This window comes from Doryrhamphus excisus, linkage group LG3 (genome assembly GCF_037039965.1).
Source record: "Doryrhamphus excisus strain RoL-2023G ecotype Guam linkage group LG3, RoL_Dexc_Guam_v1.1, whole genome shotgun sequence".
NCBI classification, from domain to species: Eukaryota; Metazoa; Chordata; class Actinopteri; order Syngnathiformes; family Syngnathidae; genus Doryrhamphus; species Doryrhamphus excisus.
In genome coordinates, this window is record NC_136359.1 from 17,748,189 (window position 1) to 17,767,455 (window position 19,267).

The 19,267-nt window shown below is 39.5% G+C and overlaps 2 protein-coding genes across 2 annotated transcripts; both read right to left on the reverse strand.

The window, feature by feature from the left end:
• Positions 1 to 292: 292 nt before the first annotated feature.
• On the reverse strand, positions 293 to 15,059 carry LOC131127967 (glycerol-3-phosphate acyltransferase 4-like). The gene is made up of 13 exons (XM_058070398.2): positions 14,897 to 15,059; positions 12,997 to 13,542; positions 9,107 to 9,176; positions 6,766 to 7,066; positions 4,739 to 4,813; positions 4,508 to 4,597; positions 3,373 to 3,466; positions 3,161 to 3,276; positions 2,184 to 2,239; positions 2,017 to 2,102; positions 1,788 to 1,916; positions 1,632 to 1,711; positions 293 to 1,331 (listed from the first exon to the last, which is right to left on the reverse strand). The coding sequence occupies exons 2-13, from the start codon at positions 13,162 to 13,164 to the stop codon at positions 1,223 to 1,225; spliced, it is 1,374 nt and encodes a 457-aa protein (XP_057926381.1). The 5' UTR covers positions 13,165 to 13,542; positions 14,897 to 15,059; the 3' UTR covers positions 293 to 1,222.
• A 383-nt stretch (positions 15,060 to 15,442) lies between these two features.
• Positions 15,443 to 18,863, reverse strand: polr3d (polymerase (RNA) III (DNA directed) polypeptide D). Its single transcript, XM_058070404.2, has 9 exons — positions 18,726 to 18,863; positions 17,847 to 18,009; positions 17,708 to 17,751; positions 17,481 to 17,635; positions 17,288 to 17,412; positions 17,049 to 17,205; positions 16,638 to 16,885; positions 16,412 to 16,564; positions 15,443 to 16,049 (listed from the first exon to the last, which is right to left on the reverse strand). The coding sequence occupies exons 2-9, from the start codon at positions 18,006 to 18,008 to the stop codon at positions 15,936 to 15,938; spliced, it is 1,158 nt and encodes a 385-aa protein (XP_057926387.2). The 5' UTR covers position 18,009; positions 18,726 to 18,863; the 3' UTR covers positions 15,443 to 15,935.
• Between the last annotated feature and the right edge of the window lie 404 nt (positions 18,864 to 19,267).

The following is a 19,267-nucleotide window of genomic DNA, read 5'->3' on the forward strand; positions in this document are numbered from 1 at the left end:
TGGACTTAACGGCTGTGGAACTCTTGACTTCCATAGATTCCAGCTCCTGCAAGCACAACATTGTTTCCATCGCGTTGTACAACCACAGATTTAATTCACTACCGTTGGGGTCATGTGAATTTACCTATGTTAGTTATTTAGTCCTTAGCAAATACGTCTGGAGGGGCACCAAATTTTGGATAGGACTCCTGCAAAAGACTCTGCAATACAGGCAAATTAAGTTAAATGTATTATTTCAATAACATTGTCAGGCACACTTTCAAAAGAAATCAACCTATGGGCACAAATGGTCATTCTCAAAGGTTTATTTTTCTGATGCAATCATGTTGGGAGGCCACATTACAGCTACACTCTTCTTGAAGAGGCTGCCAAGTAGGAGAAAGTTCACCAAAGCAAAGGAAATCAAGACAATAGCCTTTGGAGGTCACTTAAAATAAATTAGACAACGTTGTTGCAGAAAATAGGCATTGGAGTCTGTTTGGGAGTGTTTTAGTGAATGTTAGCTGCTTGCTATTATTTTAATTATGCATTTAAGAGATCAGTGGTACAGTTTTTTTAGGATGGGCATTGATAATTTAAATATCTCATCTTGTAAATTGACTCAAAGTACACCATCATTAGCTGTAACAGTTGCAGTTTCCACTTCACAATGTGTGAGCATTTACACATTCCATGGAAAAAAACACCAACTATAATTCAGTAAAATAAGTTGCTGCTGTTGTAATCATGTGCAGATACAAGCCTTCATGTAAAACACAAAGCTCAAGATACAAGACTCTGTTTCTTGGAAAAAAGCTCATAAAAATAGTTGTAAATGTAACAAAGTCTGGTAAGTCATGCAAAACCTCAAATTGTTTCTGTAGTCCAGAACTCTTATGTAGCTATGTATACCTGGGTTTGCAAAATTAACATAGCTGAAATACAAACATAAAAAAATTTACAAAACAGAAAGACCGGTACTCAATGACAGATATTACAAGGTTTTCCTCAAACAGAAGGAAGACTTTATATCCATCTAAGAGGCCAATTTCCCCCTTTTTACGTGAACTAGCCTTGTCTCATGAACTTCCCAAAGAGCAGCAGGCTCTGAAGGATGCGAAACAACGCTACAAACTGCACACAGTCTAGGAGCCCCAAATATAGAGGGTGAACAACGGACTTCATAGGCAGTCAGCGCTTCCCTGCAAGGGTTTTTGAGCCAGTCAACATCCTCACAAGTCCTTCATGAGCGACTTCGATCCTCCTGGGTTCCTACCAACATTTTACTGTAGAGCTTCTGCTGCTCTTCTTTAAATGTATCTTTTACTTTTGCTCTCTTTAACCCTCCGTCCCTGCAGAGAAAGATTTATTAGTTATCGTTATCTTTGCTGGATATCATGTCACACTGAATAAAATGCTAAAAAAAAATCACTTTCAATATTTAAAAAGGTGTTTAGATAACAGATAACATTGTTTTTTCCAATTAAAACAAAACATAAGAACACCACCACCAGCTAGCATAGGTTACCAATAGTGATTTTAGAGAACAGATTGCAAAACCAACATAAATTTATATTCTTCACAATTACAAGTTAAATGGAGAATGGAAGTAAAAAGGGATGAGATGGGTGAAATGCATGTTGATGTCTTACCATAAAAGGTCCACCAGTCCTCCTTGCCTGGCAATGGCCGCTTTGACTCGATTGGCAAACTGTACAGCATCCTCCCCTTCCTTTTGGGAAATATTGATAAATGTAAAATAGAATCCATTAATTGTATGTTCTATAGAGCACAAATCAGAGTCTTACCTCTCTGGACATAGGAGGAAGGTACCATACACTACAGACAATGGCCCAGCTACTCATCATACGTAAGAGGTAGTTGACCATTCCAAACTTGCTGCTATTCCAGAAGGCATCTCCAAATCTGGGATCATACTGCACAGAATACAAACACCCAAATTACCTTGTCAAAACGTGGTTGAAAATCTACTATAGTCATTAATATTCATCAATGGCAAAAAGGGGTTTCTTTCACCTTGATGGCTACAGGGTACACTGTGCCTCCGATTTCAAAACTTCCTTTCTTAAACATCATTACTGATGTGTTGTTAATGCATGTACCTGTAGAAGCAAATGTTTCATTTAAAACACAATTGAGCTTTAAACAAAAAAAAAAAATCAGAAATTGGAATGTGTTCTCACCTTCTGGGAAAATGAGAATGGGAAGTTTAGATTTATCTTGTGCATGGTCACTCAACCTGAATTGCAGAAAGAATAACACGAAGCCACTGAGATCAAACAACAATATTAAGTATTTGTCACAGAGATCCTTAAAAGGGACTGTATGCAATGGGTTCCCCAGCTGTGTTGAGGGCACCAACATTAGAATGTGCTAGAAACACTTCATCCCGCCTTCTTCCTCCTGAGAATGTCCTCAACCTTTGAGTAAATTACATCCCAAATAACACACATGCATTGAGTGTGTTTTAGGGCTGTCCCAGTCCAATTTTCAAGAATCTGATCAGCTGCTGATCTGCTCTATTTTGACAGTCAGATATCTGCTTCCGCCACGATATCATCTGGTTGCTGTATCACATTTATAAATGGGCTGCACACCAACATGATAGGTGCAGTAATGTGCCTCAAAGCTGGTTGCCACGAGCAGGGGAAAAACCCAACACCATGCAGACATGACCGTGAAGAAGTTGGATTCACATTGGATATTCTGCTCCGTAGCTACAGAGGTTCCCCCTCAATGTGTCATTGTGCAGGGAGATCACACGGGAAGAGCTGCTGTTTACACTAGGCAACGTCAACTAAATTACTATTACGTTGAAGAGAGTTTTGTTAGTCATACATTCTAAAAATCACACCACAAATCAATCTAACCATGTCAAATGATTAGTCCTACATTAAAAGTATTTTGCACACCCATTTTCCCCTCAATTTTAACTTGGACCTTTTATTGGATTTGGGACCTCACTCAGAGAGGTTTGTTACAAAAGCCCAACAATATTGTTGGTCATGCTGTGTAATAAAAAAGTAAATTCAGCATTACTTGGGTTAAATGTATGCTAGCTGGCGGTGGTGTTCTTATAATCTTTTGATTAGAAAAAAAGTAATCTTTAGACATACAGTCCCTTTATCATTGTTTGTGGGGGAATAAACAGTAGTTCTACCTTTTGGCCACAAGATGTCTGTCTTTGACCTCTGAGCGTTCAAACCAAATGTGAGGGCAGGCCTTCACCATGGATCTCTGAATGACTCCCATCAGGCCCCCGTGAATTTGGCCCACCTGACACAAACACACAATATATATAACACGTGCAAAGGGCTCCACGTATGCCTGGGGAAATTTCAACAGACAAACAACTGGTATGGAAAAGAGTACCATTGCGTAGCAGCCATCACTGGCCAGAATGATTACATCAATTGGTGACGTATGGTTGGCAACACATATTCCTCCGTTTTTGGGTTTATTTTCACTAGGAAAGAAGAGAGAAACAGACAATTAATTTGGCACTTGCACTAGATTTGATCAAGAAACACAAATTCAAACCACATGCGGGTGAAAGTAATAAGTTGCATATCAACATATTTATTTTATGCATGACATACAGCCAGCTTTTAATGCAATAAACTTGTTTCTATGGAGGAACAAAGTAAATTATGTAAACGCCGTAAACTGTTTAACCTTCTGAGCATGTAGGCCTTGCACACACCAAATCTTCATTCCAGGAATTGAGTTACACTCAAGCAGGAGAGCATCACTGGTGTATTTATATCACCAAATGACAGAGTGTTACAACAGGCCCGGTGGCATGCCATGTGTCATAACTGTTTCCCTCCTGCCTTACCACTGCATTTCAAAACACTAAACTGAAAACCTCCCTAGCCTTTTATTTAAGAGTATTTACTTCCTGAATTATGTATTACCTGTTCATTGTATATCATGGATTGTTACAAGTCCTGAATTCTAGGTGATGTGAACAGTCGTGCTGAACTGGCTAAATCATCATCAATGTATATAAAAAATTCTAAATATAAATTTGCTGTGCTTTTTAAAAACTTTACGTATGACTCTACTATATGTAAAAGCCTTACTGTTGAGGCTTTTGTGCTTTTTCCAAACCAATAAAGTCTTGAATATTTCAAGTTTGAGCCTCTGGCAACCTCCCTTTCACATTCACATTCTGACTAACCCACGCTGGCCTCCTTCCTTTGGAGAAAACCCATCTGGCATTATGTAATCTCCTGTAGACCAAGATGAATCAGGTTTGCAGAGGGAAAAAATGTATAACAATAAAATTTGAAGCATTTCCACTCAAAATGCTTACACATTTTTAAATAGAATATTTTCCCCCTTTATATTTTACTATTTTACATACTTACATACTTGCAGCACTAAAAAATTAGCATCCGTTTATTGGGAATAACACATTGACAAGCTGTTTTAGAACCAACACTTTTTACACTATTGTGTGAATGCCCAAGGGAAGTTTACCCTGTAATGTTCCGCTCCTTACCTGTCATGGTATGTTATGATGGCGGTCAGAGCTCTGACACATATTCTGTTGCACATAAGATGAACTTTTTCACTCAGGGTGCTTTTTATCCTGCAAGTAGGAGCACACAACAGATCACGTCAGTCTTGTCAACAGGGGCTTTTCTGTGTGCATGTGTGTGTTGATGGGATGGCTGAGACTATGATGTCCAAAATGCTGCCACAAAAAAGTCTGAGTTGGCATCATCCTTACCTTCCATTGGGCAATAAGCCTATAACAGAGGTGAGGAATACCAGCAGGCCAACACCAGTGAAGGCAAGGGTTACCCTGGAACAAACAATCCATTTTCAATACAACCTCTCATTAGGGTCACAGGTAAGCTGAAGCCTATCCCTGATGAATTCAGGCAAGAGAAGGGATATAATATCGTCAGCCAATTGCCGGTCACATGGCTATGATCCATGACTATAAAGTTGTTGTGCACTACATCAACTGAAAACATGGCGTGCAAGCATCAAGCAAAAGCACTCCTACAATGAATGGAATTAATCAAGATGGTCCAACATTCCTTTCTGGAGAGTGTGCTAACTGAATTGGATAAGGATGTAATCAATACTGAATTGGTGGAGATATAACAGTTCTCTGAAAAAACACAGAATGGACAATATGAGCAAGAGGACACTCATGAATGATGCGCTAATATGTACACATGTGGCGTGATTTGCTTGCCCAGTGTTCACTGGAGGCATGCCAGCCACGCTCAGTCAGCACTGAGTCACTGTGCTTGTGACACATTCAGTGGTTCTCGCTTGATGACTCACTGAATGACATTTAACGCACAGGGTGTCTATTATACTTTTTCCACTTTTCTGACCTATAAATGTTGTATTCTAGTGTTAAATGTCAATGTCAAAGTTTCAGATACTGAGGTTTGCACATTTGGAAGTGAGTTCTGAAAGAAGTTTGGGTCAAGTTTGGCTCAAAATACTTGTTTCAGAAGGTGTGGTAAAACTGCCCCTTTGCGATGTCACAGAGCAGAGGACTTCCTTGTATGGGCATGGCTGTAAGCGAGATAAGCTCTCTGCCCACCGCCAACCTTGGGAAATATTTTGAGTACCAAGTGCACATCAATGTGCATATGTGTACAGTAAAAAAAAAGTGTTCAGCTTAAGTCAACCCAATTCAGGCTTACATATATACTTTTTCCACAGCAACCACAATTGTAACTATGGTTTCAATCATCACGATTCGAACAGGCGCCTTGATTGTTAATGTTATTTTTTGACAGTTTGCGCATGTACTGCATGTGTAAAACTGAAACTACCAGTCATTGGTACCAGGACTGGTACTGCTTTTTCCTCCCATCGGTTTGAGTCCCAGTGTACTTTGAGGTCAACATGCATACCTGCTAAAATAGATGCAGGATGGTCCGCCTAAGCCCATTTAAACACATGGTTCTCTCTGTGGTTGAGGTGAAACATAATGCAGGGGATTCTACTGCATTACAACTACAGCAGTAATCATTCATTCATTCATGTTCTACCGCTTATCCTCACAAGGGTCGCAGGGGTGCTGGAGCCTATCCAAGCTGTCTTCGGGCAAGAGGCGGGGTACACCCTGGCCTGGTGGCCAGCCAATCACAGAGCACATATAGACAAACAACCATTCACACCTATGGACAATTTGGAGTCGCTAATTAACCTAGCATGTTTTTGGAATGTGGGAGGAAGCCGGAGTCCCCGGAGAAAACCCATGCATGCACGGGGAGAACATGCAAACTCCACACAGAGCTATAGCAATAATCAACATGTTGAAAATTATACCACTCTGTCAATCAAAACGGAACATTACCATATTTTTCATCAAGGCATAATTTTAGATACAGACCTTGTAACTCATTGTGCACATATACCTAATTAAATGTTTAGTAAACTGTCATTTTTAGTGCCTCCTTTTAGTCACTGAAAAAAATTAAGCACTTAATTAAATATTACCCAGCCAGTCAAGGCATGGTGGGAAGTTGTTGCAACAACTGTTAAGTAACACTAGCGTGTCTCTCCCTCCACCCCAAAAATTAATGTTGATTTGCACTGACAGTAGTGAGCAGTGGTACCACTATAGTATCAGCTAGTGTTACTGTCAAAATATGACTTAAAAGTAACTCTGGTCGTAGTGTGACAACAAGGGTCCTCATTTGCATAAACAGACCAGTTTACACAGCTTGAGTGTGTCCAACCAAGCTTGAGTAAATACATGTACAATATTTGTACAGTCAGTACCTGAGAGGCAGCAGAAAACCATAGCGGATCAATAGGCCCAGTCCCCACAGGACTGTCAACCTCAGACTGATGTAGTGAAAGTTGTAGTTGCTGCGTGTCAGCAGGTTCCAAGACTCCAATTCCTCCGCAGAGAACCGCTTAGTCACTTCATCATCCATGATGCTCTCCACTCCTCTCCGAGCAAAGTAGAAGATATCAGACATCTCAAACTCAGGGGCTGAGTCCAGGTCTCTGTTGCTGCCACTGCGCCGAATTTCCTTGATCTCTTCTTCCAAAGAAGTGGGCTCTTTTGCAATGATAGCTAGAGTAGTTCAAAAGGACGATGGTGTCAACAATACATACACTCCTGAATAAAATTTCAAGACCAGTTTAAAATTTGCAGTAATGTTGGATCTAAATTAAAAAAAATGGGAGTGTGACAAAAAAATTAGAAAGCATTTTTTTGCAAACAAGCATTGAAGTGAAATATGCCATCTCTTAGCTTATTAAAAGTTTAAGACCACAGCCTTTAAAAGCAAAAATCCTGGCCAAAATGTGGATTCATACAGTCATGATCTCTTGATAACAAAGGCTAAAAACTCTATCTCCGAATGCGGTCAGATTCTTGAGCTGCAAAAGCAAGGCCTCTTGCAGCGCGCCATGAAGGTGTAGTGAGACAAGGAGTGTAACAATTCATCCACTAAATCGATGTATCCAACTATATCAATCTGTGTTCAGCAAGTTGCCATACCTAAATTCATTTACAAAAAACAAAAAACAGGAATCTAAGAAAGTTCACCTGCACTGTCCAATATGCAGGTATTTCAAACTGGTTGAATTTTTGGCTTAAGTTACCGATTTGATTTAAAGTTACTGAATTGTTTCATATAAGATCGTTCTAAATGCCCCAATATTTTCGTTCATTCGTATCGGCAACCACGAATTGTCATGTGTGTTGAACCGTTACAGTAGACAGTAAAACAAGTTAAAAAACTTGACGGTTGTGGAACTGAAAAGCTAAAAAACAGCCCTGAGCCAGAGGATCCGATTAGTTGTCCGTCAAGACTTCATCTTCGGGCCAAATAATAGTTGTTACTGGTGCCGAATGCAGTCAAATAACCATTAGACAGCATCTGTGAGAGAAGGGTTTTAAGTAGGGATGCTCCAATCAAGGTTTGATGCTGCTGAGTCCAATACCGGCATCCATGAGTGAAATCAATTGATACAAATGTGAATCAAACAGATTAATAACAAATCCATATAAGCATATAATTATATAGTTAATATCATTCTAATTATAAATTAATTATAAGCACAAATTCAGGACCAGAATGAATTGGTTCATGACCTTGCCAGGCCATGCTGATAGAAACCAAGCATGAGACTGCATCACAGCGAACAAAGAATTCACTTACAAACCATGTGGTACAAATGTCTTTTCCACATACCGAAAATCAACTGGAAAAGACGCGTCAGGCCAGCTGCGCCAAAGACAACTGTCCATTGAGTAAGTCCCCATGATATTGACTATGGTTGGGCGATATTTTCTTTACACAGACTGAAAACGCAAAATTTCATGCATATATCATGCATATATCATGCAAAATTTTCAATGCTGGTTGTGTGTTCTCTGTGTGTTCATAATGTCTGTAACACAAGCCGAGTGCAGGAATAAACGCGTTTCCCGTCTTTTTTCACTCAGAAACCCGCACGTTGTCATCATCAGGCTTTGTTAAACGCTCCTTGCATTGAAGCGGTAAAACAATGTGAAACACAAGATATACTTCAGCCTGAGTAGCATGCATGCGCACACCCACGGCACTAGCATGCTAAACTAAACCCGCTAGCTTCCATTCACACTCAGTAATAGGAGGTTCCACAAACTTTCACAAGTGTTTAGCACAATTTCAACCTAGTTTGGGAGGAGACTGTATGATGTTTATAATGATTTTGTGCCACGACTGAGCGGTCTTTTTCCAGCGACCCTCCTTTTGGAGATTTTTGAAAACTCTGGCACCTAAAGGGTTAATAATGAAACGCGCTCATGGTTGTCCCGTGCCGCCCCTTCACAACGCCAGGTCCCCCTGTGGAGCGCACCCCCCACTGCCCTATGTGCATTGTTAGCTCCCAAATGCTGGCTGTTTTTGTCTTTAGAACACACAAAAGGAAAAAGACATGTGGTCATATTTCACATAAGGATTGTGGATGATGGTCACACCCCCCCCCCAAAAAAAAGTATTTTAATTTAAGAACAGTGCAAAATTTTAATTCTTGCAATTTTTCAACTGGTCTTAAATTTCTAATCAGGAGTGTGTATGGAACATGAACACATGCAAAGAATTACAGCAACATCACATCTTACCATTTGAGTAGGGTTTGTGCAAGGGATGATTCTTTTCTTTGGCTCCTCTCTCTAGCCTCACTGTAGCCCACTACAAAACAACAGTAAATTGTTTTATTTAATTAAAATGTCAATTGTACATGTGCCTCTAATTCAGTACTATAAGCACAGGGTTTGCCTTCCATTCACGTACAGTATTTGTAAAGATGAGCTATGAATACATTTGGAATTCCACAAATAAATTCATCATCTGTGAATGAAGGTTGTTGTTCCAAATCTGTACAGTAGATCGCATCGTGACACTTCAGGGCTCACTACCAAATGTGCAAACCTCAATATCTGAAACTTTAACCCGAAAACAATAGTAATTGTTGTGGTAACAACATTTATACGTCAGAAAGGGGAAAAAAGCATTATGGGTCCAATAGGTTTCGATTTGTATAACAATTTGTGGTTGCCGATTAGGGTTAGACTATATATATAATATATATATTTTTTTTTAAACATACCGGTATTGAGACTTCCAATGATAAGAAAATTACTTTTTGCTGGTATAAATGATGAAACATAAACAAGCAGAGTTGCACACCGCAACTGACTTTGATACATAAGATGGATGTAATGAATAAATGAAATGGAGGAGAAGGAACATTCGTGTGGGGAAGTGTTCTCACTATTAACCGCCTCAACCCAAACTAAACAGGCTGAAATGGCGATAACACCATTCGACATTTGTCAATAGCGCCCCGGAGAGTGAATGGAAGCTAGCGGGGTTAGCTTGGTGTAGAATACTAGCGTGGTTGTGTGCGTGACTCAGACTAGAGGAGTATACATTCACCGCTTTAAAGTAAGGGCCGTTTCACAATGCAGCTTCCTAGATTCACGTTGTAAGGGAATCAAGTATAAATTATATATATATATATATATATATATATATATATATATATATATATATATATATATATATATATATATATATATATATATATATATATATATATATATATATATATATATATATATATATATATATATATATATATATATATATCTTATAACGCAAAAGCTTGGGGCACCAGCGAAACCTGCTGCCCGGTCAGTGTTCTTTAAGGGGCTTTCCACTACACTTATTGGATTTTTACATATATATTAAGGTTAATGTCTACATCAACAAACATTAACCGAGGAATTAAATCTAATCAAACCATATCGTTCAAACCGTATAGTTTGTACTCTGAATCTAATCAAACGTTTTAAAAAAATTATTGTTTTTCCAATCATATCCTGTTTATCTGGCTTCAAATCGAATCATCTATCAAATACATTTACATCCCTAATACTGGACAGTGCAGGTTAAACAGGTTGCACTTAACAGCTCCATTAGTGACAGGCTGATACATCACAAGTGTGTGAAGGAGAGACATCGCAGGTCTTCCTGCAGCTGTCAGACTCTACAATAAAAACTGCTCCAAACATTCTGTATAATAATAACCGCGTAATAACCATGCAATAAACAGTGCAATAAACGTGCAAGACACCTGTGACCTGATAACTGTATATAATGTCTGATTTGCATTACCCTGTTTTTATACCCAAAAACAACAAATTGCCCTGTCTGGGATAATGAAGACACTTTAAAATGTAAACATTGTCATTTCAAGTGCTGGCTGCAGTGGCAGGCTGTGCGGACAAGGGGTGTCCTGATCCGATATCGGACAGGTATCAGGAAAAAAACAAACAAATATCAGATTATAATCAGTCTGCATCTCAAATCGCCGATATTGCCACATACATGATACAAGCAGTTAATTACAGACTCTGCGCCATCACATCTATCCAGCGAGCTAGTGTCTTCCGCATCTGTCTCTCTTACACCAACGACCCTCATGTCCTCCTTAAAAAGACATGACACATAAACCTGAAGGCACGTATCGCTCATATAAAGAAGTTGGTGCTGCTGTGAGCCAAAAAGAAGCACCTGAATTTAAGATTTATAATTTTGCTTTTAATTTTTTACTTTTTGTCTCACAGCATCCATAAAAATTACATGCACGTGTCCTGGCCATGCTGATTTAACATCACTTTCAACACATCTATTACTACAAATGATCACTTTTTTTATACGGTTAAATGTTCAAAAGAAATGAAATTTACAATGGTGGTTAAATAATTTGGAGTTGTGTAGTTCTCGTTTACTGAAACCTAAAGCAACAAAAATAGGGAGGTACTTGGGAGCTGAGCGGAAAAGAACACAATGTTCTCTTAACTGTGAGCCAAAAAAGTACAGGAAAGAATTGGAGTGGGAGGCCCGTCAGCAGTTTCGGATTACATTTGATACAACACAATAAGGTGTGATACATTTGAATGCAACGTTAGTGAGCACATTAAGGTACAGTCATGTCAAGTAGGCGTGTCTGAATACAATGAAATTAGCCTCTGGCGTTTGCATTCCGCACTCCAGATACTGCAGCTTGAATCTGATAGGGCCCAAAAAAGATTTTACAGTAGATAGACCATATTGAAGGTAGCAGAAACTGTGAAAACTTTACTTGATTTTCAACCACTGTGCCGCGGCACACTAGTGTACCTTGAGAAACCGTCAGGTGTGTTTTTCTTCTTCTGTTGTTTATTGGCAGTTGACAAGCAGCTTTCGTGTGCATTAGCGCCATCTGTGAAACAGAATCTAAACCCTTCTATACTTTATTCACAAGTCCAGTTTTATTAAAAAAGAAAATATATATCTATATAAAACATGTCCCGAGTTTAATTATAAAATATTAGCAAGATTAAATGTGATTTTTTCCTGTTTAAATTTATCCCAGGTGCGTTCTTTCAGCGCATGCTCAGATATGACGTAACACGCAGATCCAGACGTTCTTCAGTTTTAAAAATGGAGGCCAGCAATCGGCATTGGACTGCTAAGCAAAGTTTGTTTTTGATTCAAACTAAATTTCAAGACTGGAGAGACAAAAAACTGACAATACAGAGTTATTCCAACAAAGAAAGAAAGAAAAACTCGGGGAAGTCGGTATCACGTGATGTTGATGTTTACGTTTTACCGCACATGACCCATTGACTATTCTGTTTGATTTTCACGGTGCATGTACACGAGAGATTGGAATATTCCTTTCTATGCATACCATGATTTCCCGAAAGGTCATTTGGGAAGAGAAAAACTGGTCATGTCAACATGGCTACTGTCGAGTGTCTGTGGTGTAAAGACTGGCAGAGCAATGTAATATTGGTCCGTGTGGCAACACCTGCCTTGTTCCTCCGATAGACTTATTGATGCACGTGTGAGGTCGTGGTGACATTTTGTAACATTTTTGGTTAGTGGTGTGCCACAAGATTTTTCCAATGTAAAAAACGTGCCGTGGCTCAAAAAAGGTTGAAAAACACTGACTTAGAGCACACGGACAACATGCCATGAAAAGGCCCTGCTTTTTACCAGTGATCACGGCAAACCATGAAATCTTGATTGAATTTAGAACACTCTTTTTGACACTACATTCTTCATGATTGCTGCTGGAATCACAAGCTTCATATTGTTCAGGTTCTACTCAATAAACTGTGTAAGAGTCTTGCTAAGTAATTTAAATGCATTCACCCCATTATACAAAAAGGCTGCACTCGAGGCAGTTGGAGCAATGATACAGACTATAGTTTGTGATGAGTGACACCCCACCTTGCCAAAGGTTACATAACAGCAGCAGCGCTGAGATTGCAGTGTTAATCCATATCTGCCACATAATGCAATGTCAACTGGGTACATGCTGTACAGTACAAGTATGCAAGCAACTGTATGAAACTACACAAACAAGTAACAATAGACTATGGTTTACATGCCCCCCCCCCACCCCCCTTCGAAATCATTAATTTCGTGAACACAAAGTTATGGTACCAGCACTTACCTCAAAGAGCTTTAACAATGATTTCATGTAGAGACGTCGAATGCCAAAAGACACCCCTAAGATGGCGGGCACGATGATGAAGACGAGCAGCAACGTGAACCACACGGTGAAGGAGATACCCAGAAGGATACACACCAAGCTGTCAAAGGGGTTGAAGAACAGCTCCATGCTGGCGACAAAGGAGTGGTGAGGTCTTCTTGATTGTTAGAGTAAGATGTGTAGAGCAGAAGAAGTCTCAAGCTCCACGTCGTGGCCCCAGGTGGCCCTTATCTGGTGTCAACACAAGGTCTCATATGGACCACGATATGACAGGGCTGCGCCTCAGACTGCACAGAGAATCTTTGATCATCTTGACGTTGTCCTCATGGGCAATGTTAAAGTAGAAACTAGTCCCATTGTTCCATCAGTTTGTAAATCTTTAACGTCCAGATGTCCTTCTTGTTGTGTGTAGCAAGTGTTCCATTGGTGTAATGTAAAGAAAAAAATGACAGTTGGACACAGCAGGTAGCTGCCCTGCGTGATGAGCATCCACTGTGGGAAGTTGGCCTGGCAAAAACAAAAGGCTGTGTATCATTACAATACAAATGTTCAAGTTGAATGCATCTGCATCTCACATCTATCATTCTAAATCATTACAGTGTGTTTTTGCCATTGCTAAGCACAGCTGATACAATTCACTATGCTTGTTCTGTTCAGTCAAGCTTAAATTAGCAGTGAAGTAGCCATTCAACTTAGTGTTTTAACTCTCTCTAGACTGTCTGTTCTAACTCTCTCTCCTCTAAAGACTATTTTGTATATTAGGTACATTTTTGCTCGTCCCTTTGGTTGTTACTCCATAAGGAAAAAAATGGGGCTCTATGTCAATGATCAGGCTTAAGTATATTAGATCAGTAATAAAATTGATTTGGATGCTTTGGTTTTTTTGAAGGTTCAGATTGCAAATTTCCCACCCTTTCAGGTCCCAAGATGACAAAAAGTCCCACTGACTTACATTACTTCACCACTTTTCATCACAATAGAAACATGCATTTTCATTGTCTTGACGACCATGATGGTCATCAAACATTTGCAAAAAAGGTATCAACATCTTGATAATTCTTCAAGCAAATATGTTTACAACTACTCCACCTCCACTTCGTGCTCAATGATAGAACGTGATTTGTGCATGCATAGCAGTCTGCAGAAGTCTACACAAGCCCAGTCTGATCTTTGACATAGAGCCTCAGCCTCCTAACATTTATTCCATGGAAAATAACTCTCTTTATATTGTTTTCTAAGCAAAAACCGTAACATCGTTGAATCAAATTGGCATTTATAGGGTTAAAATAACAGAAATTTGTATATGTTTGTTTGAACTCAAGTTGATTGAGAGATCTAAGCAAAAACAAAATACGTTTATTGTAGCAGTTTTGCAAGTAGACTCTTTTGTCCTATAGGGAGGGTTAAGGGAGAAGTGATGCCAATAACAGTGTTATCAAGCACACAGATGTAGATAGCGTGTCGGAGGCCCCCTTCACCCTCTACTGATGATTCAACTGGGCAGCTAACGAGAAGCTCCATCTACTGTTAGCTCACATCAATATTTTCTGCCAACATAAACCGACTGTCTTAAAACCCAAGCGTGTGTTGAGAGCCAGCTGGTTATAATGCACACAACGCTACTATAGGGTTACAATACACTTGAATTAGCGTAAGCTATCAGAATGACACATTTGGTTTGATCCCGGGTGTGCTCCAGCTCCGCTGGTTAGCTTGCTAGCGGCCACGGCTTCAGGATGTACTGCTGAGCCAAGGCTTTTGTTGTTAGCGTGGATTAAGTGGTCCTCTTTACTTTTACAACAAGCGTTATAACCGTTAAAATGTGCGTTCAAGAGAAGTAAAAATGTAAAGATAGACCCACCTTCGATAGACTTAAATTCGGGCCTCAAGAGTCCATAGCTTGTCTTTGTCCTGTATAGACTGAAGCTAGAATCCACCCGGCGGACAACGTGAGTAGACAACAGGCCACCAGGAGCTTGCTGCGTGCTTTTACAACCAGAACAAGACGCGCTTGCCTCTACAGCGGCCTCTCCTGGTTGGAAGGTGATACTACTCACATTATCGCTGCTGCTCGTTTGGATACTGAGCAAACGCACATCAAAGTTTCTACTGTCACAGTTTTATGCAAAATTACTTAACCCATTTAGGGCGGTAGTGAAAATGCGAATTGCAATATTTGTTTAATAAAACGCACAATGTTCCCAGTGAGGTTCCCATGAAGAGCATAATTGCAACATATCAGGAGATGATACGCAAGACTAATGTAGCATTACTAATACTGAAATAACAAAAAAGAAAAGCGATCATTATATTGTCACTAAGAACCACAAAGCATCAGTCTTCAAATGTTTTTTTAAATATAGAAACAAACTCATAACATTTGGATAACCAATGTTTGTTGGACGAACAAAGGATGTTAAAAGACAAATTCAATAAATACAAATAAATATAATTTCCCTGTTGGGCAAATTCTACAACTGAATAATCAAAAGCCAAATTTGTCAGGAGACACTTTTTTTAAAACAGTTTTGTAAAACAAACCATCTGGCGTCTGAGGTCATCAAATGTCAACATACTGGTTCAGCCGGACTATATGCACAAAAAGTCCATAAACAAATAGTACCGACACAATAAAAGCAATACAATTGAAGAGGTGGACAACATTAAATCATGACATTGTCATTAGAATAACAAAAATCTTGTTTTATTCACACATTTACATCACATCAAATAATTTCAGATGGAGAGAAATGAAACAGAAATATGGCATACCACTGCATTCATTTTAAATACAAACAAAATATTGCTCTTCCTTCAAGCTTTTTCATTAAGGTATCAGTAAAGCCACTTTCATATGACACAGCAGAGCAAATGCCATGCAGCAAGGGCATCAAGGATCATCATCTGTTCTGCAGCAGAGATTCAAAGTCTGGGGAGCAAACCATTTTGTGCTTGACATTCCCTAACACGGTCAAGTCTCCTGTCCGTCCCTCCGTACCAACAGAGACTAGTTCCTAAAGAAGACAAGTGTGACATTAAAATGTGGTAATTGTGATGTAATTTATACTGCGTGTATATACATATACACACACACACATAAATATACAGTGGTATGAAAAAGTTTGGGTAACCCTGATAATCTTCAAGATGTGCTTTTATAAATAATTAGTTGTTGGGATCAGCAATTTCAGTTATCATATATCATACAAACACAGTGATGAGATGAGAAGTGAACGTTGAGAGATCAAATATTTTAATCGATTGACAGCCCTTATTTATATATGTACATACCATACAGTATATGCAGACACATACATATATATGAAAGAAAGGTGTGGCACATGCATTAGGAGACAGACATAATTTCCTGTCTTACCTGAAGGAAAGAGCATGACGCTCCGAGGGACACATCCAATGAGACTTGTCCAACGATGAGCTGCACTCGCCCAGACTTCCGTACCAGCATCTTTCCAAGAAGACCCTCCCGCAGGTCTTTTAAATTACAGCTATTAGCATCAACCTGCTCCTCCTGTAAAATATGTCAAGTCAATTTACTCTTACATAAACGTAACAGATTCACCAATATGATAAATTGGATCTACCTGAGACTCTGTTTTTAGTAGGACAGACTGTCCATCCTCAGACTGCACCTCTGTTTTTATAGGCTTGTATTCCTTGGTGGGTGGCTGTCCAGGCAGTGTGTCTGGCAGTTGCATGAAGAACAGCTCCTCGCCTTTGCTCAGACTCCACTTGTGGAGCAGGTCGGGCAGAACCTCTGGCTCAGGTAGCGGAGGAGGCTTGAAAGCAGCCTCAGTCTTCTTCAGTTCTTTTTCCTCTTGCTCCTCCTTGACTGAAGAGAATAATTTGAATTGCTTGTTTGGCTTTTCCAACATTCACATAGTATAAAAGTATATATTAGGAAAAATGAAAAGGGACTGGATGTACAGTACAAGTAGCAAAGCAGATTAGATAGCTAAATAGCTGCAGAGTACATGATGCAAAAATCAAAGTACTTTGTACTGCATGTTCCATGGGGTCATCCTCATCCGTCTTCTCAATTTTAATAGTAGGAGTGCTAAATTCCTCCTTGAAGCCCCATCCTGACACAGCAAGAGGAAGCTGAACTGGGCAGCTCCTCTGTTCACCCCTCAGGAAAGGATCATCTATAAACTAAAAACAAATGCAATGCATCATCACAATAATAATAAAAGCAAACACCACTTGACGCATGTGTTTATCAAGTGCAACTCACGCTGTCTCGATCAAGTTTGCGCAGGATCTCTTTGGTCTCTTCCTCGGTTTCTCTCTTCTCTTTTTTGATATTGATAATGTGAGAGAGTCCAGCGCTTGGGGCATCTCGCTCACTTTCATAGCTGACTGTATATTCAAAACAGGGAAGAAATTTCATATGATATACTTTTACCAAAAATACAGGATATACCCACCTTTTCTTCTCATGGCCATTTCTGCAGGGCCCTGCTCAAAAATAGAGTGGGACTGGATGATATCTCCACGACCACGGCCCCTGCCTCTATCTCTGGGACCTCTGCCTCGGGTTGAATCCTTTCTCTCTCTCCTTGGCCCGCCTTCATCCTTCGTGCTTTCAGAAAAAATGCATAGTCATAATACTTGCAAATTTGCTTTTAGATGACAGGATTACTTGTGAACTTACTCCTCTCTAACTTTACGACCAATGATGTTGGGTGTAAATGTTTTCTAAGAGAAAGAAAGAAGAAATAGTGGGGAGAAAATTATGTAAATCTATAACAACTAGGCACTTGGTTCTTTAATTCAATATGTCTACAATATACTTTTTTCACTCCTCCCAAGGTGAGGTCTCTCGAACGCATTGTAGGGAGGCGACCAGCAGAGATGGCAGCAGGTGGTCGGCGGCCCATCAGTTGGCCCCTGCAACTCCCTGCAGGGGGTGGCATGCGATGACCACTGGGATCACCTGCACCTGAATCAGCCATCCTGAGCACACACAAAAAAAAAGTGGCAAGGTTGAGTGATGCAAAGCAAAATAATTAGCATTGACAAATGGACACTGATGACCGCTGCCATGTTTCAAAATTGCAACATTTTTGTGACTTAAACTAACATTCTTCCTGGCATAACTTTGATATTCAAGAGTCACTGACTGGCTGTTGTAACATGAATAATAACTATGCATTTCTGAAAAGGATGTAAGTTCACAGCAGCGACAGCTCATAACACCCTGACCTGTTTTCAATGTGTTTGTGTGTGTGTACGCAGAATTGTGGTAGCAGTGTAAGGTACTTGATGCAAACAGTGTGGCATCTTATCAGCATTCCACAGTGTAACTTGCCAATCATTCCAACAGAAGAGGAACATCACTCATATAAAAAAAGATACATCAGAGGACATCATAGAAAATAGGAGACAGATTCTAAGAAATACAGTATAAACACGGGAGTGTCAACAAGGACCAAATCAATTAAAAGTGTTTTGCATTTAATACTCACTTAAAGAGGAGAGAACTAATGCAAACTCGCAAGAAAATAATATCATCAAATGCAATTATTTCAGTAACCCGTCGTGGTAATAATATTATGTTTCTTCATCAACATAGCAGAGAGAAATGTAGCCACACGTGGCCCAATCACAACACATACAAAATAACATTATACGTCTATATATACACATATAAACTTCCCGAAGGTACTTACGTTAGTAATTCGTCGATGTCCTAAAAAGACACGAACTTTACATGTGTGAGAAGAAACATAACATATTGTGCAGTTGCAATTCTGGCTCACACGCCGCCACCATGAGACTTCCGGGTGTCGTCAGCCAAAGTTCGTGCGCATCATGGCTGCGCAAAGAGCAGCGCATACGCATAGTGATTATACACTATTCAGAATAAGATTTTAGGTGAACAAAATATATTATATATTTTTTAAATCAACATCTTGTAGCTGATTTGGAAAAATTGGACAATATTTAATAAAACAAGTACAATATTAAAAAAATACAACTATCCCTGTATTCCCTTTTATTGCATCAGAATAGGAATCCAGTCTATTGGCCAATAACACAAACAAGGAATTGGACTCCGGTTAAATTCGCTCTTCATGTACATGTTACACAAATACTTAAAAATAAAAAGTAACATTATGGGGTTATACTGCGAAGCCAGGTTATTGGGTTAGTGAGACTAGTAAATTTGTTCCCTACGGGGAGCTGGAGGGCAGACAGGGAGTGTCAACAG